Genomic DNA, 21,233 nt, shown 5'->3' on the forward strand with positions numbered 1-21,233 from the left:
TCTATCAGTCCCACTTGAATGAACTTCATGGTCTCGGAGTGCATTTAGCCCTTTGATAAACATGCTCTCCAGGGAGCATCATTTCCCTTCACAGTAAAATTGGTGCAGTTGCTTTGAAGAAGCTTCCAGTAAGAGTAGGCTTATGATGGACTGACCTGTGGGGTCACTTGGCTGCCACGTCTTGTTCCCTTAAAAGGAACTTTTCCTACTTAAAAGAGAACTTTTAAAGTTCTCTTTCTACTTTCCTATTCAGCTCTTTAGAACACATTTCCATTTCGGGAGCCATGGATGGGAGATGTGTAGACTTCACCACCAAGGACAAGTTCTCTTTCAGCCATGGTGTTTGGGAAGGACAGCCACAAGCATGAGAAAGTTTCCCCAGAATGGTGCTTAGTCTCCAGGACTCATGTAATTGGGGCTGCACACCTCTGCTTATGCTCTCAGATTCCACATCTGGGGCTTATAGAAAGCTATTGTACCCCTGATCCTTTAACCCCAGAGAAAACAGCAAAGTCAGAGTGATTGACCAGTCCTTAGTTTTGGAAAATAAGATATTTTGTTTACGAGTTCTCTCAGGAAATCAACACTGAGGAACTCACACTGACCAGACTCAAAAGAGACTATCAGTAAATAAATGATGATGTATTCATTTAAACTGAGGAAGAATGATGCCAAGGAGGCTTGGCACAAGGTAACCCTTATGACCACTGGTAGTTGTCTCTTCTCTGTCCAGCTGGTGTTTTCTGTGAAATAGTCCCCAAGGAAAGAAAAATTCCTCTGAGAATGCTGTACAGCACAGAAGGCTGGAGAGTCACAGGTGATGCTATGAGTTATGATGGCCTGATGTGCTCCTCTCCACTCTGAGAGTACATTGACTTCCCCCTGCTGTTCTGGAGACTCACAGACAGGCATCATGTCTTTCCTCTTTGTTTGCTTCTGCAGACATTGATGTTCTCATATGAGTATGTACATCACCTCCCATTGATGCAGTTCATACAATTGAATGTATTCTAGCTTTTTGAAGAGTACCCAGAACCTTTAATTTGGATTTAGATGACACCCTGATACTTCACATTGGCAAACCAGGCTGTCCCCCAAAGTTATTACTAGAGGGAGACTTTTCCTGCCCTTGGCCCTCCCAAGACACTGTACCAATTAAGCATTTGAAATGCATGAATGATACCACATACCTCCTTTTCCAGTAACAATTTCTTGTTTCACTTGCTTTTGTACTTTTCCAGAACTCAGAAAAAACTCTCCTGTAGTCTAGAAGACTTGAGAAGTGAATCTATGGAAAAAGTAAGTTGATCAGTCGATCTGTAAAGATTACCACCTGATTTCTTTGTGGCATCACAGTGCTGGAATATGAAAGTTAGCTCGTAGTCCCTACCTCATTGAGGTTTTTATTGAGTTGCTGGGAAGGCAGGACTTAGATGATCACTCTGAGAAAATGAAAATAAGTATGGTGTAGGGCATCCTAGAGACAGGACAAGTCAGGAAATGCTGCTTGGAGCTGGTGAGCAGAAGATGTTGAGAGGAGGGAAGGTTTGGTTACAGTACATTGGGTACAGACAGATTTGGGAAAATGGTGGGGAGTGGGAGCAGGTAGGGGTGGAGCCACGAGTGGGATCAAGTTAGAGGATAATACTGATCCTGTATTCCAAGGGCAGTTGGGTGCACTGCAGGGTTTTTGAATGAGGGAGTATGTGGGTAGAGGAAATGATTCCAGGAGGAGGGTATAAAACATTTGAGATGGAAAGGAGGCTATTGAAAGAGTCTAGGAAGAGATGAGGAGAACTTGTGGTCTGTTATATGAGGGTAGCCCTCGATCATGTGGGTGACCCCTGTGTCAGAGAGAAAGGCCCCAGGCAGTTGAGTTAATCGCTGGAGACTGAGGGAGCCTGTCTTGATAGAAGCTTTTAGTGACCCCACACTGCAGAAGATTCCTTGGTCTTCAGAAAAGTACCAGCCTCTCTGGTGGAGAGCAGGATGCTGTTGTTGGCAGGAGCCACGCAGCCCATTCAGTGGCTTTGCATGCATGGTCATGTACTTCTCCCTCCTGGTCAGACTGATGGCAGCTGCCCAGGACGTCAGTCTGTGGGGTTGAACAGTGACCTGTTTTTTCTGCCATGGATGGTGATTACATGACATGAAGATGGAGAGGGGAGAGGATGTGCCTTTCAGATTTAAGCAGGCAGGTAGTTCTCCATTTCTGTTGTTTTCAAACTGACACAGGTCTCTTACTTTTTCTCCACATAATTGAAATCCTTGCTACTTGAATAGTGCATCGATGGGAACCAGCTCTCCCCTGTGGTAGAACCCAAGGTACACAAACTGCATTTTCCTATCATGTGTTGTGGTTGCACTGTTTTCTCAAGTATTCTCATTTAGCAAGTTACAGCATTTGTGACTTCAAAATTTATTAACAGTAAGGAAAAAGAAGTTGAGAGGAAAGACAATACTTCCTTCTGTTTTCTTTTTGTATGCACCCAACTGCATAATGTGCTTTCACTTCCATTATCTGGAAGTGATCATTATTATCACTTTCATTTTATAGGCTCAGAGAAATTAATCTTTAACATAACACTCTAGATATAATCAGTGGGGGGAGGATGTTATGCTTTCAATCAGCACACACTTAGAACAGTGTGACAGCTCTCATCCTTTCTGTGCCATGTCATGGTTAAAAAAACACAGGAGTATACTCAGTCCCCCTTTATGAGTAAGTCATAAAGATTCTATTGTTGGGCAAGATGTTTAAATTTCCAGATTGGTGCACAAATGTTGAGTCCATAATGCACTGAAGATCAGCAAAATTAGCATGGTCTCGACCATAGTTGATAACCATTTAAAACATCATATGGGAAATATATTGTGAGGCCAACAGCACATTCCTTTTCAGTGTCTTTTGCCTCCACATCTCTGTGATTGCATGCTGCTGGCTTCTGCCTGTATCTCAGTGCTAGACCAAACTTAGTCTCCTTTCCTGCCAGGGAGAAGATATAGATCATGGCAACCCCACTATAGATGGGTGACCTGGGGTGAATTATTTAACCACTCTCTTCTGGCCTTATTCTCTTCATCTGCTAAAATGGGTTTAGTAATACCTTGCAGAATTATTATAATATATATATGATAAAATAATATACAGCTTGAATTAGAATTCTGGTTCTAAAGGTAATTCACAACTGGTAATTTATTGAGCCTTTGCACCTAGGCCAAATAGCAAAGGCCCCATTTGCAAGAGGCCACCACTTCCTGCTTAGAGGCAGTTGCAGGCAGCCTGGATTTGGGCTTGACTCTGGGTCTCCTTCCTGGACCAATCGAAATGATCTTTGGAGGGGCCTGTGGTTTGGTCTAAGTGAAAAATGCCTCTTGAAGGAGAAACAGGGAGTTTCCTGTTAGGATTATCTAGTTATATTCGAGTCCGAGATGGAGGACTAATCTAGCATCTCTGTCTCCTTCTAATAGGACAGCCCTTTCCTGGTGGAGCACAAATATCCTACATTACCTGGGAAGCTTTCAGGAGCCACGCCCAATGGAGAAGCTGCCAAATCCACTCCCGCTACCTCCCAGCCTGACACCGCAGGGAACAGCCTGCTGAGGCTGAGTGAGTGTCCAGGCCCCTGGGCTGATGGCCTCAGGAGCAGTGTCCTTGGAACATCCAGTTATTATACAACATCCCTGTGCTTACTACCTCAGCCCAAAATTGGAGAATGGTAGGGTGGGTAGCTGGGACAGATTGTACCTTACAGTGGTCCCACTTCTAAGGCAGTGGCTGTCTAGCTGTTTCCTTAGGAAAACACTTCAGACCCCCAGAAAACCAGAGGATATACTCACCATACTTCTTTCTAGCTGCAATTACTCCATCCCCATTTTTTCCTTTTCTTCTATTCCTCCTCTCTCAAGCTCCTTCGTGTCCTCTTTCCCAGCATCCCCACCCCGCTCCCCAACCCTGGACACCTCCTTCCACCCTTTCTGACCCTCACTCTTCCTTCCTCTGACATCCTGATCTTTTCTCTGCTGTCTCTGCCTTCTTCTCTGTAGCCTCCCTATTACTAGTATCATGATATGTGCTCTTCCAAGTAAGAGCAGGGATTCTTCTTAGAGAAATGAAGCCAGTGACCAGTGGGCAAGGGTGCCCTTAGGTATCCTTTTGATGGTTAGGATCTGAAATCATGGAGATCATTGATGTTTTTCATCCATAACGAACCATCATTCCCCAGCAGCAGCAGCAGTAGATTCACGGGATCTCAGGAGGGAATATTCTTGTCCAGGCATAACTTTCCCCACTCCTGACTCCATGGTGCTAGCTGTTGCCCTAGACAGCCCATGTGTTGGCATCATGAAAGACAATTCTGTCCTTGGCTGCAGGAGCCTCCAGATAAACCCTTGAACAGACGTGTCCTCGTGACACTCAGACTGTAGACTCGCAGCAACAGCTTCAGATCATTCCTGGCTGAGTTGAGTGAGCCCTGGCACCTGCACAAGAGCTCTAGGGCCCGGTGTAGTCAGCCCTTGCTGCTCTCCCTCCCTCTCCCCTGAAGGAAGTTGCACCAGGAGCATTTGGTCCCAATACATGAGGTCTCCTCTCAGCACAATAACCCTGTGGGTTGAGTTCAGTTAACATTCACCCCATCCTCCTTGTGGGATTATTTTTCTTTCTGTTTGAGTTTTCCTCTCTTGCTTGATGACACTCTTTTGTTTATTTCTTTGCTTCCCCATAACTCTGTTGGGCTGGACTTTGGCCTCTCTTGCTTCTTCATGTGGCTTCTCTGCTTCTTGGTTGGCTGGAGATCGTGGCCGGAGTGTCAGTGCCCCTGTATTAGGTACTGTACCTGTTCCAGGTGAGGTGGAGATTGAGAATGCCCTTGTTTTCCTACCCTAACACCAACCCCCAAACATTCAGCCACGTTTCCCCCTCTGCCTGCATCCCTTCACTTATTTCCCTTGGGACAAAAAGAACAAGTTCCTTGTAGGAGTAATCCACAGGTACTTAGACCCCAAGCCCCTAGATCTAAAGACCATTCATTCATCCAACTTTGAAATATTATACTAACTCCTTGGAAAGAGAGTTGCTTAAGCCCCTGCTGGTCTCTGACGTTTTGGTACACAGTTCTGTCCTGAAGGCGAAGCTGGGCAAATTCTCCCCAACTCTTACTGAAAGATGCCCCAGACTTGAGGGAGGTTTCCAAAGGTCATGTCCTTTGTGCTCATTCACTCGTCATTTTATTCTTTCATCGCCAGGAGAAACAGAAAATAGCTGGGATGACACTGCCATGGCCAATGACCTCTCATCCACGTCATCGGGAGCTGAGTCAGGTCCCCAGTCTCCTCTGATGCCAGATGGTAAACGAAGCCCCAAAGGCATCAAGAAATTCTGGGGAAAGTAAGTTGGTTGTGAAGATAATTATATTACTTGGAATTAATCAATATTCTTCTTGAATGGGAAAAGAGCCTACATTAGCCCCTGGCCCATCAGACATTGGAACAGCAATAAAAATAGAACAGTATGTTTGGAGAGAGGAATTGGAATTGTTTTTTAGGATCTGAAGAACTGGAACAATGAAAGTCACATGTTCGATTTAGCCAGCTGCTTTACATGTCATTCATTTTGGGCATCTATCCATCCTGTACATTGAGCACATGCTCTGCAGCTCACACTACATGTGCTTTGAGAGATGTATGAATGAAACCGGATCCTTCCTTCCTTGGGGTTCAGTCTGTTTCTTGTTAAGAAGTAATCATTCAGTACAGAAAGCTGAGTACTTGTTGGCTATGTTGACCCAATCTGAATTGAGGCAGAAGCTTGGGCCTCCTACCAGGCATCAAACTTCAACTTGAACCCCATGGGGAGTGGTCCAAATTGCAGAGACAGGATAGGATTGAGGCTTGGATCTGGTCAAGGAGCTGTCACAGGTTGTGATCCTTGACCGGAAGGGAGGGAGCGGGAGGCATTATTGCCTGGAGCCTGGGGTCTGGCCTGTGTGGCCCTACAAAGAAGGGCATGTACTGACCCACAATTTCAGACTGACCCACGACAGTCCCCATGGATTACCCTCCACACAGAATCCGAAGAACTCAGTCAGGAAATTTCAACACCGATGCACCGGGGATGGCAGAGTTCCGACGAGGTGGTCTCCGGGCAACTGCAGGGCCAAGACTCTCCAGAACCAGAGACTCCAAGGGTCAGAAAAGGTAATCAGCCCATCTCCAAAGAGCTATGTGAAATCCCAGCCCAGAGCAGAGTGTGGGCATGGGGTGGGGAGGCCAGAATGCATAGTGCAGTGCTTCTCAACCTTTCTCTGTGATGCTCATAGAAATTGCTCATGTTTATAAGTATACTGAGGTAAGTGTAAGAGGCCCCCTCCAGCTGGAGGTGGCTGGGGTTGGGAGTGGGGCCCTCTGGCCATGCTAAGGGCAGGGCTCAGCAGCTCCAAACATCTATATTCTATTCTCCGCTTTGCCTTTTCACAGTGGTTTGAGAGACTTGGGTACACCCATTAAAAGCATAGCTTCTGCAATTACAAACCCAGGTTGGAATCTCTGCTCAGTCACTTTGTAACCATGCTGCCTAAGTCAAGTTTTATGTCCCTCTGCCTCCATATCCTCACCTGTAAAATAGGGATTAAAACCAAGTATTTTGTTAAAATTCTAATGAGTATTGCATGAGATGCATGCCTAACCCAAGCATCGGCCTTCCACCATTCAAGGCTCAGCTTCCTCTAGGATATTGGAAAAGAAAAGTCATCCCTTACCTGATCCTGGGTCAGCCCTCTCCTTCCATGCAGACCTGCACAGAAGGGTGTGGGTGGAGCAGGCCGAGACTGCCTTTATCCCCTCATACTGCCATTGTGAGGGCACTATGCCCTCACACAAACTTTACTAAAGGATAAGGAACTAAAGGGGGTTGCAAAGAGTAGTGTGGAGCTAGAAGGAAAATGGTAAGTTTCATATGGCTTTCCCAACATGCTTTAATGAAAAATCATAAAAAATGTTAAACTTTTCCAGAGGAATCTCTAGTGGACACCCTCCACTACTAGTTTTAGTCCCTCTTAGAGCTCCCTGTTCTGAGAAAGAGTATCTCCCTTCAAATTTGCAATGTGAATCTTTAGTCCTATGTTTTGGGAAATCCCTCTCCATTTCCTCTCTTCTCACCAGGCCATTCCTAGGGCATATCCTCTCCAGCAGAATAGCTCCTGAAGTCTGAGTTAGTCAAGATGAGTAGTTCTGGAGGCCTTCGGTGTGACAATCCATTTGATTAGATTTTGATGTTTTAAATCTTTTAATACAAAGGTAGAATTTAAAAGCTCTTAAGCTCGGGCCCCATAGAGATCACTATACATCGGTGCAAAATGCAGGTAATTGTTGAATAAGATGCACATACCCACACACTCACACGTCCATAAGTCAGGTATTAATTCTCAGCATTAATATAGTGGAAATGAAATCTTATTATTTTGGTCTGAGAAGGCAGAGGCCAATTCAAAGCCGTTAGGAAGTGAGCCGAGGAAAGCTTATGCATATATTCCCTGATAAGAGTATTCTAATTTAATGGTTTACTAGTGTTTCTGATTTTTTTCTGGGATGAAAAACTAAAGCTGCAGTAAACATCCTTGAATGATTAATCTTTGTTTCAATTCTGGCTTTTTCTTTAAGATTGATTCTTAGAAGGGGAACCACTGGGTCACAGTGTAAAAACTTTTCTAAAACCCTTAGGCTTATTTCCTAGAATAGGATTGTCTGATTAGGGAAGCCTCTTTGCATTCTGTCTGTCACAATGGGTTATCAGGTAATCAGTGTCTGGTGTGGGGAAATAGAGGCTTTCTCTGCCAAAGGTAAAAAGCTGCAGTTCTAGCCAAGCAGCTGTTTTGTTTGAATGCCTTTGTGCTTTGTTAACCTTAACAAGGGATGATAGAGAGAATAAGAATGAAGAAGTCCTGAAGAAATTATGTTTATCATAACAATGCTTATGGCAACAAAAATGAGTTTGCTGGTAGAAAAGAAAGACCTTTGTTGCTCTTAAGCAGAAGCAAGTTTGATATAATTACATGTTAATTTCCTCCGGTATTTATAGTTTATAGATATTTAGGTATTGCTTTAAAAAGTTTTGTTACTGGGCGGGCCACGGTGGCTCAGCAGGCAAGAATGCCTGCCTGCCATGCCAGAGGACCCGGGTTCGATTCCTGGTGCCTGCCCATGTTAAAAAAAAAGTTTTGTTACTAATATTCCTGTAGGAAAAGTACTTTTTCCTGAACCCTTCCAGCCCCAATACCCTTTTTTCCAATGAACTGTAATGTTTGGTAACATTTCATAGAAAATCACTCTCAGGTTATGGAAGAACACATTTTATTACCATTTTTCCACAGGTAAGATTTTATTGATTTACATTCCAATCGTCATTGCTGAATAGGGAAGGCCTGTTACCCCCACACCCTTGCCAGTATTAAGTATTTAAAATTTTTCTTTCTTTAAACTTGTTCAAGTTGATGAGAATGCCAATTTAATTTTCTTGTTATTTTATTCTTTTGTGAATTGCCTGCATCTTTTGCCCATTTTTACTTAGTTATTAACGTCTCGCTTATAGATTTCTGTTTCCTATATATTAGATGTTAAGCCTTGTCTGTAAGCCTCTTCTGTTTATACTTCTTATATTGGAGTAGCCATGGGAATTTTTGGATTTGTCTGAGAGGAAATTGACTTGGGATCCATTTAGTTTGGGTTTATTGGACTATGTATATGTGAATTCTGGTCACTTCCTATTTACTTACATTATTGCTAGCTGTCCTCATGTAAAAATGGCTTCCAGGATAACTCCTACCTCCCAATGTACCCATTTGCCCAGCACTGTGACACAAAGATGCAGTGTTGTGAGATGTCACATTGTAACATGAACATGTCTTCTGGCACTTGAGACCAGAAGTAGGGGGTAATGGAGAAGCAACATTTGCTGTGTTCAAAACCAGAAGCCAGTCTATGGAAAATTCTTCCCAACCAGCAGATGTGCAAAATCATAAGCAGAAGATTTGCTTTTCATGGATACTTAGTCAAAACTGAAGTTTTCTCCTGTCAGGAATATACTTACTAATGAAGTGAATACAATTATAAACATACCTGTGTTCTCCTCCTGCCAAGGCATATTTGAGAAGCCTCAGTTACATCATTTTATCTTCAATTTGGAACAATGGTTTGGAATGTGTCAAGAAAACAAATGATTTCACTGTGTACAAAGGGTACCTTCCCTGTCACCTCTAAATTATTTAATAACATACTCAGTCATGGTGGTGGCTGAGGGTATAGGAGACCCTGGCACTGAGAAAACCTGAGGAGATGCAGATGTTGGTTCTCATACTGGTAAGATAACAGCTGGCTTAGGGGGGTGGAGAGAATTCACAAAACATGGAATAGGAAGGCTTGTAGATGAGGGCCAGAGCTGGAGGCTTTTTTTAAAAAAAAATTAAAAAGTCTACAAGACAGGGGTTTTTATATGATCTCAAAAACATTTATTTCCCCTTCAGAACTAAAACATCCCTCTGATATGTAGAATATTTTTTCCTAATTACCAGAAACAGTAAAAGTGAATGAAATAAAAAATTAATAAAATGTGAAATTAAAGTGGTAAAAGCATTAAAATTGAGAGAAATTATTCCTACATTAAGAAACGATTATGAACAAAAAAAATCTAGATAAAACCCGAAGCACTAATTCACTAAGATCAAGAGATCAATTTTATACAGAAATAATTAACAGGCTCCTAAATTGTTGTTTACAGAATGCAAATCATATGAGCACATTGGAAGAAGATTAAAATTTATTGCTGTTTCACATGATACACTGACATAAAACTCATAGCACTGCCACGAGGACATAGCCAATTCACTGGTTAATGAATGTTGTCAATTCAAAGAATATTTAAGATTAGCCACAGCACTAGAAAACTTGCAAGCTCTGAAATTTTACAGCTCACATGTAATAGAAAACTATTAGAAGTTTTCCTAAATTCGACAACAATTCTAAAAATGCACATGGCAATACCAATTATAAATTGTGAAGCTGAAAATTACCATAATAAGAAATAAAGGTTTTGTTCAGTCGTGCTAAAAGACTGAATTATCCTTCTGTTATCATAGAAAATAGTATAGAATTCTTGAAAAGTGAAGAAGCAATCAAAAGAGAATGAATCCAAAAAGGGAAGGTAAAAGAAATGTTATAGAGGTATAACCAGGGGTGAGTTAATAAATAATACTAATTTTTCTTTATTTTCTGATAATTTTCAGTTGTTTTTTTTTTAATTTATGATTTTTGGGTGATTTTATTTCCCATTATAAGTAATCCATTTTCTACCTAATTCCATATTCAAAACTTGTGTTTCTCTTAAAGAGGGCCCCCAAATTTTGTCAGCTTCAGGCCTCACAAAATCTGGATCTGTACCTGCATTTATTCATGGTCCCATGACTGGAACACCCAGTCTCTAGGCCTCAGGTGATCAGCACCCACCTTAGGGACCATCATCTCCAGCACTTGTTCTGTATTTGTGCTTTCTCATCATTTCTGGCTCTCTAAAGAATTCCCTCACTTGAAGAACAGTTTAGCCATGCATTTCAAAATTGTTTTATCTAGCATGTTCAGGTACTTTCCTGAGTGGAATTTTCTCTCTAGGCTTCTATATTTCATAAATCCCCACTTGGTTTTAAAAATGAATATAAAATTGCTCTGCCTAGCCCCTCCATCCCCTGGGGAAAAAAAAGTTTCTTTGGGGATTTCTAGTGGGCCATTACATTCACACTTTAAATGAGAAATTGATATTTTTAAGGAGTGATGGCTTTATAATACCCTGTCTGGGAACATGACCTAGCTCTTCATTTATTCATGTTTGTTTTTATGTTGCTCAATAAAGTGCTGTAGTTACTGCCTCCCCTCTACTTCCCCCCGTCCCATATCCACACACTGTCACAGGGGACCTACACGTGCCTTGTAAAGACAGTTCCTAGACATTTTATATTTTGAGTTATTATGAATGGGATTGTTCAGTGGTTTTAATAAAAAGCATCTTGTATTGAGGGCATATAGGAAACTGATTTTTGGGTATTTATATTATATACCGTATGTGCATATATGCACACACTTATAATTAGCCATCTTACTTTAGCTATCTTGAATTTTTCTAGGTAGACAGTCATATCATCTGAAGCTAATGGCTTTCTTTTATTTCTGCCTTTCTAGTAACTATACTTAGTATATTTATTTTATATCTTCTTCTATTGGCTATAACTCTCACACTGGTACTATTAGCACTGACATTAAAAACTCCTGTCTTTTTAGTGATTTTAATGGGAATTTCCCAAATATTTCATTGATAATTTTAACTGTTGCTGATTGGCAAGTTTTTTTTGTTTGTTTGTTTGTTTTTTAATGTTAGAAAACTGTTCCCCTTTACCTAGTTTCCTAAGCATTTCCCTTGGAATGGTACTGAACCTTGCTGAAAACATGATTCAGTTACAGATCTTGTCCTAATGGGCCGTGCCTCTGGGCTTGTGGCACCTGTATGTTGTATGTGGACCTGTGGCCATGTAACCAGCTTCCTGAGGGTCTTACAGGCTGTCTGTGCTCTAAGTAGCTGGAGATTTGAAGTGCAGGCCATGTGTTATCACAGGAAACTCTAGTGTCTACCCCAAATGAATGTGTTGCAATGGAATAAATTCCATAACCAGGTTTAAAAAATATTTTAGTGAGACTTTATTATATTCAGATTGAACGTCAGGCTCACATGCTAACAGGTGTGTGCTGTTTTCCTGCTCTGCAGTGACTCCAATGCCCCCTTTGCCCAGTGGAGCACAGAGCGTGTGTGTGCGTGGCTAGAGGACTTCGGCCTGGGTCAGTACGTGATCTTTGCCAGGCAGTGGGTGACCTCTGGCCACACATTACTGACAGCTACTCCTCAAGATATGGAAAAGGTAAGAGCTGAGCTCTGAGCAAGATGGCTCCTATGTCTTCCCAAACCAATGCAAGGGAGGTAAGCTCCTCTTCTTCCTCCCATCCCTCAAAACATATATCAGAAGGCAGAGTAAAGAAGGAGAGAAAAGGCAGATTCCCCTCTCCTCTGTCATTCTCAGAGTATCTCCACCCAGACTTGGCATCCTCTAAGGGCCAAATTGCCTGCCAAAATTTCACATCTGGTCTTCCAACTGTCAATTTCAGGAGCTGGGAATTAAGCACCCTCTACACAGAAAAAAGCTGGTTCTAGCAGTGAAAGCCATCAACACCAAGCAGGAGGAGAAGTCTGCCCTGCTAGACCACATTTGGGTGACACGTAAGTTACAGGCACATATGTTTTAAGGATTTCTCTGGCAACTCCTGTAAAGCAGAAAGAATTTCCCTGTTGAATGTGTGCCTCAGAGACAGCTGTCTCCCTGTGAAAGGCATATGGATTTCTAAACCTTTTGGAGGAATAAAACTGGGACCTTGAAATAATTTGCTTTTTTTTTTTTTTGCCTCCACATTCTCCCATTCTCCCATTCTCATGAATCCTGATACAACTGTTTTTCTATTGCTATAGGGTGGCTTGATGACATTGGCTTACCCCAATACAAAGACCAATTTCATGAATCCAGAGTTGATGGGCGAATGCTGCAATACCTAACTGTGGTGAGGATTTTTCCTTTAAATATTTAATTTGTCCCTGTGAGCACTCAGCTCAGGAGTACCCGTAGTAGTTATTTTAAACCTGTTTCTACTTCCTCTCTCATATTCTTAAGGTCTCTAGATAGTATCAGTTGTCACATAAGAAGTTGCAAGTAGTAGAGTACAAATCATTATCATTAAAGAAGCTATTGGTTTGTCTAAGTGCAGCTTCCTAGGACATGGCAGACTTGTCTATGTTTGGTATGGGAAGGGACCTCAGGATTCTTTTGTTACTGTTAACTCTGGTTCATCAATCTAGATTTTCCTCTTACAGAATGATCTACTTTTCTTAAAAGTCACCAGCCAACTACATCATCTCAGCATCAAATGTGCCATTCATGTGCTACATGTCAACAAGTTCAACCCCCACTGCCTGCACCGGCGGCCGGCTGATGAGGTGAGGACAGGACAATGCCTAGCCAGGTAGCCCTGAGCCAGGATACCTGAAACATCATATGTGAGAAAACAAGAATGTTGTCATCACAAAATAGCTGCATTCTGGGCCACTGTGTTTGTGATTCTTTCCTTTGCTACTGCCTTATGATGGCAAAAACACTCCTGTTACACTTGTACTTTCTATCCTAGGACAGTCACTATACCGCCAAGCTCCCACTCTCCTTAGCAGGATATGTGCTGTGGGCCAGAAGACAATGACAGCAAGTTTTTCAAAGCCATTATGATGAATAAAGGAGATGAAATGGTGCAAAGGAAAAGGAAGGGAATGCCAAAACAGTAAGATAGGTGTCCAAGTAGTCAGAGGAGAGGAGAAAAGCCAGAAGGGAAGGAGAGGAGACCTTAACAAACCAGACATGTCAGATTTATTTTTATAATAACATAGATTTGCTTATTTGTAATACAAAAATAACTGACCTCCAATCCTAGTTACACTGAAGATCCATGAGCAGGTTTTGGCAGAGAAGAAATATTGTAGGTAAGCACAACCACCAAAATCCTGGTAAAATCTATGATAATGTTCCATGCACTTTGGAATTCTTTATGGGCCATTAAGCTGAAGGATTTTCAGTCATATTTCATCTCCTCTGTTCCTAGAAACTAATTCTAACCCTGCTATAAGATTAATTTATCTTCCTGAGGGATTCAAAACTCCTACCATTGCCTTCCAACCCTCATTTTCTCCCTATTCACCAAATATATTTTAAATGCCTCCTACATGGTGTTTTAGTTTGTTAAATGCTGCCAGAATGCAATATCCAGAAATGAAATGGCTTTTTAAAAGGGAATTTATTCTTTAATCCTGTACAGACTATTGTAATGCCTGGATACATCCTAGAATATATTAAACAGATAATCAAAAAGTATTGGCAAAGTCCCTTGAGGGATGGGAGGAAAAAATATGGAACTATTAAACCTTACTATCAGGGAATCCCCTGATACCGTGTCAGACTTTAGGGATACCCAAATCAATAGGCCATACCCTTGATCCTGTGGCTTACTCTTATGAAGCTTAATGTAGGTAATGGAGAAGCTTAGACGACCTATAGGCATGCCTAAGAGTTACTTCTGGAGGACCTCTATTTTTGCTCAGATGTGGCCTCACTCTCTCTAAGTCCAACTCTGGAAGTGAAATCATTGCCCTCTCCACTATGTGGGACATGACATCCAGGGGTAAAAGTCTCCCGGACGACGTGGGAGATAACTCCCAGGGATGAATCCGGCCCTGGGACCATGGGACCAACAATTCCATCCTGACTAAAAGGGGGAAAAGAAGTATAAGAAAGTATCAGTGGCAGAGAGTGCAAATATAGTTGAAAGGCTACTCTGGAGGGTACTCTTATGCAAGCTTCAGATAGACCTTGCTACCTATTGTAACCTGCCAAACCCCAACCAGGACCATTCCAGCCAAACCTAAAGAATACCTAGGGCAATGTATAAGATTCCACAAGGGTTCCAGGCACTAGAGTAACTTTCCAGAAACCTACAACCTCCAGATGAGTCCCTGGTTCACATAAGTCCTGAAACCTAGAGGGTACAGCCTCTCCAGAACATCAGATAGTTCTATCTCCCTACCCCATATTAGTGACAGACCCTTCCAATGTGAAAAAGTTAGAATGGCCATAGCCCAAGCACCCCTAAAGAGAGGGATGGAAAGATCAAAGGCAATGGTGAAGTTATACAGTGAAGATAGGATTTAACAAATGAATATGAATGCTGAATCATTAAATTGATATCTCTTTTAGTCTACAGTATCTTAGAGCAGCTAGAAATAAAAACCTAAAGTGTTGAATTGTAACCCATGTCAAACTCTGAAATATGCTCTGCAACTAATTGTGGTGCTGTGCTTTCAAATTTATAGCTTTTTTGTATATATTTTATTTTTCACAAAGAAAAGGAAAAAAAGTCGATTGTGATGATAAAAAAAATAGCCTTCTAGCCTCCTACATTCTGGAGCAACTAGAAGGAAAAAAATATGAGGGGATGGTATGGTAGCTCCTGACAAATTTTGGGGTCTGTCCTGTAACTACTTGTTGAAGAGTACTTTGAAAACTATTGCTTTTTTATTTCTTTGCTTTGTATATATGTTACATTATACAACAAAAAGTTTTTTTTTAAGGGAATTTATTAAGTTACAAGTTTACAGTTTTAAGGCTATAAAAAGGTCTAAACTAAGGCATCCAAAGAAAGATATCTTGACTCAAAAAAGGTTGATGTCTGTCACATTGCAGGACACATGGTGGCGGGCACATGGTGGCTGGCATCTGCTGTTTCTTGTTCCCAGTTCTATTACTTCCAGCTTCTGATCCAGTGGTTTACTCTCCAAGCATCTGTGGACCTTCACTTAGCTTCTCCAAGACACAACTCTGGGTTCTGGCTTTCTTAGTATCACATGGGAAGTCACGTGGCAACATCTGCTGGGCTCTGCATCTCCCAGCATCTATGTCTAGGCCTTTGCTCACTCTTTCGGCACTCTAAGCATCTCCAGATATCTGGGTTTCTGTGGGCTCTGAGCTTTCTCCAAAATGTTTCCCCTTTTAAAAGACTACAGTAAACTAATCAAGACCCACTTTCAGTGGGCAGAGCCACATCTCCATCTAATCAAAAGGTCACACCCACAATTGGGTGTGTCACATCTCCATGGAAACAGTTCAATCAAGGTCTCCACCCTAAACAATAGGTCTACCCCTACAAGACTGAATGGCTTCTAGACTCCATAACAATTTCAAACCAGCACAAATGGCAAGCACAATGCTCGGTGTTTTGAAGACTAAGATGTCACTTCAGGGCACTTAGGTGTAAGCACCTGTACTTCTTATGTCTATATAACACTCAGCTTATAATTGACAGTCATTGTTAAGGTTTTATTGAATCAATGAATGAATGATTATATGTTTCCATTTGTTAATCCCAATGTTTATCTGAGAATTAGGGAGTAACAGGGTTCTGGAATCAGAATGCAGGATTCCATAAGAAATCTAGTTCTTGGAAACTGGAAAGGTTCTCAGGCAGATGGTCCTGGCTAGCCTGAGTCACTGGGCATGAGAGACCCAGGATCTCTTCCCTTCTCCTGAGGCAACTGGGGCCTGCACTGCCTGAGCCATCCTGATGGGGTAGGTTTATTGGCTGTGGCTGACTCTAGAGGACTGTGTTAGGACCTCTTAGGCCTAATTTCTTCACTCTCCTTCCTTTCACAGAGTAACCTTTCTCCTTCAGAAGTTGTGCAATGGTCCAACCACAGAGTGATGGAGTGGTTGCGATCTGTGGACCTGGCAGAGTATGCACCCAATCTTCGTGGGAGTGGCGTCCATGGAGGTCTCATTGTGAGTGGTGCTTTGGAGTAGCCCACCTGCCCACACCTGTTGCAAACTGGGGTATTCAGATTTCTTAAGGTCCAGACATAAATCCTAATACAAATTTTTGATAGGTCATCTGAAACTCTTGAAATTTAAGCTTCAAAGAAAGTATTTTGGAAATCTGCAACTGAGAACTAATATACCTTGTGAAAACAATATGGCTTCTGGAAGGACTTCCATGGCAATCAGCCCAGAAGGGTTCCAGACCAATGGGGTTGCATGAGGATCACCCCTTAACAAAGCAGTTCCACTTGCTCCTAGAAGAACATGGTGGCTGGGGAAATAAAGGGAGGCCATCAAAATGTAACTTCCTGCTTGTCATGATATGATCGTCACCACTTAGATCTGTTGAATGGCCAGAGCCAGAAAGGAAATGAGGAATGGAGAGGCTTGGATCTCACCAAGAGCAGACCCTGGGAATAAGCCTTATCAAAGAGGTCATAGTTCTCTGCTGGTCTGTGAAAATGAGGTGGTTAGTCAATAAATGTACTGGTGTCTGCTCAGAGCCAGGCCCTGGACTAGGTAAATGATGGGATGGAACAGAGAACAAGTGAATGAACTTTAGCCCCTGCCCTGGAGACATACCCCTAGGCCCATGGGGCCAGTTTCTTGGTATCACCTACTTGGAGCCATTTGTGATTGCCACTGGGTAGCTTTGTCTGTGTTTTTTACTTAGATCCTGGAGCCACGTTTCACTGGGGATACGCTGGCTATGCTTCTTAATATCCCACCACAAAAGACGCTTCTCAGACGCCATCTAACCACCAAGTTCAATGCCCTGATTGGTCCTGAGGCTGAACAGGAAAAGCGAGAGAAAATGGCCTCACCAGCTTACACACCACTGACTACCACAGCCAAAGTCCGAGTGAGTTGCCAGATTCTTCCTGGGCTGGCCCACGGGGGCCTGGCTTCTGGGTCTCTGGTTGTGTCACAGCTGACCCAGGGCCTGGAGTCAAACCACTGCAGGCAGCTTGGATGAGGAAGTCCTCTCGGCTCCTGCTGTGAGACCTGGGTCCTGTTATCTGTTAATCTTTATTAGGCAAGTTCCCTGCATGCAAGGGAGAGAGTGAGTTTCTTTATACAGGAACTATATGCTGGAAGCACCACAGATGCCTATCAGATCAGAAACAGTATTTATTCTCAGGTGGTTGGGAAGTCATCCTTTACCCCAATGCTGCTGACTTACTTAGCAAAGCAGATGAGTCCCAGAGTCTTGGTTCCATTCAGTCAGGTCATCTGTGCGCCACGATGCCATGGGGTTTTGGTCAAAGCTATCTGCCAACACAGGGAGTGCTCCTGGTAGCAGCCAGTCTTGTTTGTCTTATACTAAGGAGGTGGTCAGCATGCAGCCATCTAGGGATCTGGAGGTCATCCCAGCACCAGCAGCACTTGTTGGGGCTCTGAATCTCACAAAGCTTATTAGATCTGCCTGAGCCACGCTGGCCTTAGGCCATGTCATTTCTAGCCAGCAAGCTCACAGGCCAGGCCTCCCTCAGAAGCTCTGCTCTGACCATGTCAGAGACATGGGCCTGCTGGCGAAGTCTTAGAGATGACTACGTTGGCAGTCCCCAGGAGCACACTGATGTCCTCAGGTCTAGCTACAATGCACAGACCTCCTTCCCCAAGGGAGAAGGACAGGAAGTGTGTCGGGAGATAGTAGTGAAAATAGTGCAAGCCAAAGTTAGGGCTTGGAGGGTGGCCAACCTAGGGCTGTCCAGTATGGCTTTCTGAGGGCACTAGATACTGTGAGAGGAAGAAGGTGCTCCCTCTTTGTGGTGCCAGCACTGTCGTGAGGCAAGTCCTCTGTGTTTGGCCTCCAGTGCAGGCAGTGCTTCCCCTGCAGAACTCCCAGTTTGCCTGGGGAAGTGAGAAGATCACTGTTGGGGCAGCAAGGTATAGTTTTGGGCACAGAGCCTTGCAGGAGCAGCTCTTCTTGTTCAAGATGACTTTATATATTGGTCTGTCCCCAGCACAGAAATTGCTTACAGGGAGCTCCATTTTGTTATGAGTTTTTCTAGAAGCAGATTGCCTTATTCCTTACCTTGTGGGCCCACTCTTCAACATACTACCTATAATCTCTGCACACTGATGTGATAATCTCCTTCTCATAATCTTGTACTTGCTGTGTTTTAGCCAAGGAAACTAGGATTTTCACATTTTGGAAATATAAGAAAAAAGAAGTTTGATGAATCGACGGACTACATTTGTCCAACAGAGCCGAGTGATAGTGCCGGGGACGGTCACGGGGTCTACAGTGCCTACCGGGCCCTCAGCGCCTTGGATGCCCCTGAACTGGATGGGCTAGACCAGGTGGGACAGATGAGCTGATGCCCTTGTCACCTGCCCTCTCTGTGCACCAAGAGCTCACAGTAACACCGCGTGTGCCACCATGTAACCGCACCTCAACCCCTGCATATGTGCATGGCTCGCAAAAAACATTCCAGCAATTGTGTACCCCTGGGCCATTCTCTTCTTGAATCCTTAAAGTGGCTGGGGTATGAAGTTGCATCTTTGTTAAGGGGCCAGACTTTGGGGACTGTGCCAAAGGTGGGCTCAGGAAGAAAAACACTAAAAGAGATGCTTTATGTTTTTAGTAATTCTTAACATCTATCTTCAACACCAGTGGTAACACATAAATCTGGACACAGTTCCAAAAACCAAGGACAATTCCAAGAGGCTCAGCTCTCAGGTTCTTTCCCTGTGCTTCAGCTGAGGGAAAATCTCAAGTGCCTATCAACCTGTGGGCCGCAGAATCTTACTGAGATCAAAGGGACAAGCTGCAGAGATTTCTGCCACAGTGATAGTGTAATTGTGTTGTGCCTTAACACAGAGATGTTTGTGTCTTTCTGGTAATAAAACCAGTATTTATATAGACAGCAAAACTGCAGTATATCCTTATTCTTGTTGGGGGATGACCGCTGGGCACAGCTAGGATGGAGTCCTTCCTACTCATTGTGTAGCTGGAGAGCCAGTGGCCCTGAGCCTGGTCCTCAGCCAGATGCACACTTGGGATTTGCCAAATATCATGGATGGGGGGGATGAAGCAGGGGACCCCCCCATCTCCTTCAGAGCTGGGTTGAGGCTTTGCTTCATGCCCCACCTCTCTTAAGAGTACATCTCCTACCTATAGAGCGTATCTGTTGTGAAGACCCCAGAGTTGGTTTCCCTTTCAGCAGCATGAGTCACTTTGTGAGGGTGGTGGTGGGGAAACAAGGGCAGGCTTACTGGAAAGATGTGTTCTTTCAAGTGTTTTGCCAGTTTTTCTGTTACTGAGCTAGCTGGGCCTATAGCTACATGAGGGCTGGTCTGTCTACATTGGGAAAACTGGAGATCTGTCCTGACTGAGAGGCTGACTGACTGCTAATGGGTCCACCAGATGGATCTTGTCTGGCCAGAGACTAAGGGAGGAACACACCTTGCCAATCCAGTTCCTGCCCACAGGTTTCATTTGCCCCCCAGGCAGCTTTTGGCTCTAGTGGGCCCATGGGCCTCCCATGCAGAAGAATCATAGCAGTGTTATAACTGATGTGCAGAGCCCAATGACCCCATTGTGTACACTCCACTGCAGTCCCAGGTAGAGGCAATGCTAAGATTTGCTTCTTAACCAATGATCGCCTCAGACATTAATGATGTGGGCAGCAGGCTGGCTTGGCTGGTGTTCAATCCTGGTACCCAAGATTACTGGACAGCAGGTACTTGACAAGGCCTGGGCCTTGCAGTTGTAGAACCACAGTCAGGGCAGGCTTTGTCCCTTACTTCTTATGTTCTGGTGAAAGAATCTCTGCATGCATCTGTTTTCAAACCCTGCATGGAACTATCTTGTCACTAATTCTCTATGCAGCTACAAACAGGGTCTGCTCCCCTTGTAGGGCTCAAATTTCCTACCTGCAAAATGAGGGGTTATACATGATGACCTCAGAGGATACACACAACTCTTTCAATGTCTACACAGGTTTAGGTATAGAGGGGCAGGTAAGGAGGAGCAGGCCAGCATTATCTGAGAAAGACAGGAGGGGGAAGAGACTCCTAAGTAGTGAAGCATCTCCATCAGCAGCTCCCTGAGCATGCTCACCTATACTTGAGCATTGGTGTTGGGGGTCCTGCTGGTGCCTGGGAATTGTCAGTCTATTCAGAAGGCCTTCATCCCTGCTGGACTCTGCTCCAGGCAACACTGAATATGTGCAGAAGGGCTGCTTCTGAAAGCCCCACCTTACCCTGCTCCTAGGCCCAAGTTCTGGGGCCTGGAAGGGGCCTAGGAGATGTGTGCATGGCTGTATGGGACACTCATCTGCTTGTCAGTGGAAGCTCTGCCTACCCCAGGGACAGAAAGAGCATGTGCTCTCCCATCTGTTGCTCCTCTGGGCCTGGCCCACTTCTTGACCCCCTTCCCTGGGAAAGCATGCTCTGGAGAAGCCATGAGAGGACTTGCATGTCACCTTTATGAATTCTGAGCCAAGCCCATGTGTGCTGACTGGGCTGCTGCCCGTTTTACAGATGGCACCTTCGGAAGGCACCGTGACGCAGATAGGGCTCCTCTCCCAAGACATTCACCGTCTCACGGTAGGACTCTGACCCTCACTCCACAGTAGGATGGATGGTGGGGAGGCCCCATGGGGCAGCCCCCACTCCTACTAGAGAGCCCGTGTCATCAGGGCCTCCATTGATGGGAAAACAAAGGGATGGTGCTGGGAACTGGGAAGAGTCATGGGCTGAAGTGCACAAGGTCCTCTTTCCAGTCTAGGA

At 43.8% G+C, this 21,233-nt stretch overlaps 1 protein-coding gene across 8 annotated transcripts in view; it reads left to right on the forward strand.

Moving 5' to 3' along the window:
- PPFIBP2 (PPFIB scaffold protein 2) overlaps positions 1-21,233 on the forward strand; it is a 180,101-nt gene that overhangs the window by 148,053 nt on the left and 10,815 nt on the right. For 6 of the 8 annotated variants that reach the window (XM_077113862.1, XM_077113860.1, XM_077113863.1 and 3 more), the window contains 13 exons: positions 1,242-1,299; positions 2,284-2,325; positions 3,472-3,610; positions 5,248-5,389; positions 6,070-6,198; positions 11,804-11,954; positions 12,199-12,310; positions 12,557-12,645; positions 12,956-13,078; positions 16,332-16,457; positions 17,167-17,355; positions 18,624-18,800; positions 20,985-21,050. In XM_077113862.1, coding sequence (XP_076969977.1) covers positions 1,242-1,299; positions 2,284-2,325; positions 3,472-3,610; positions 5,248-5,389; positions 6,070-6,198; positions 11,804-11,954; positions 12,199-12,310; positions 12,557-12,645; positions 12,956-13,078; positions 16,332-16,457; positions 17,167-17,355; positions 18,624-18,800; positions 20,985-21,050 — 1,543 coding nt within the window. Of the gene's footprint in view, positions 1-1,241; positions 1,300-2,283; positions 2,326-3,471; positions 3,611-4,796; positions 4,830-5,247; positions 5,390-6,069; positions 6,199-11,803; positions 11,955-12,198; positions 12,311-12,556; positions 12,646-12,955; positions 13,079-16,331; positions 16,458-17,166; positions 17,356-18,623; positions 19,259-20,984; positions 21,051-21,233 lie in introns of those variants that run through there. The other 2 variants (XM_077113867.1, XM_077113864.1) reach the window with 2 other exon arrangements.

This window comes from Tamandua tetradactyla, chromosome 8, assembly GCF_023851605.1.
Source record: "Tamandua tetradactyla isolate mTamTet1 chromosome 8, mTamTet1.pri, whole genome shotgun sequence".
NCBI classification, from domain to species: Eukaryota; Metazoa; Chordata; class Mammalia; order Pilosa; family Myrmecophagidae; genus Tamandua; species Tamandua tetradactyla.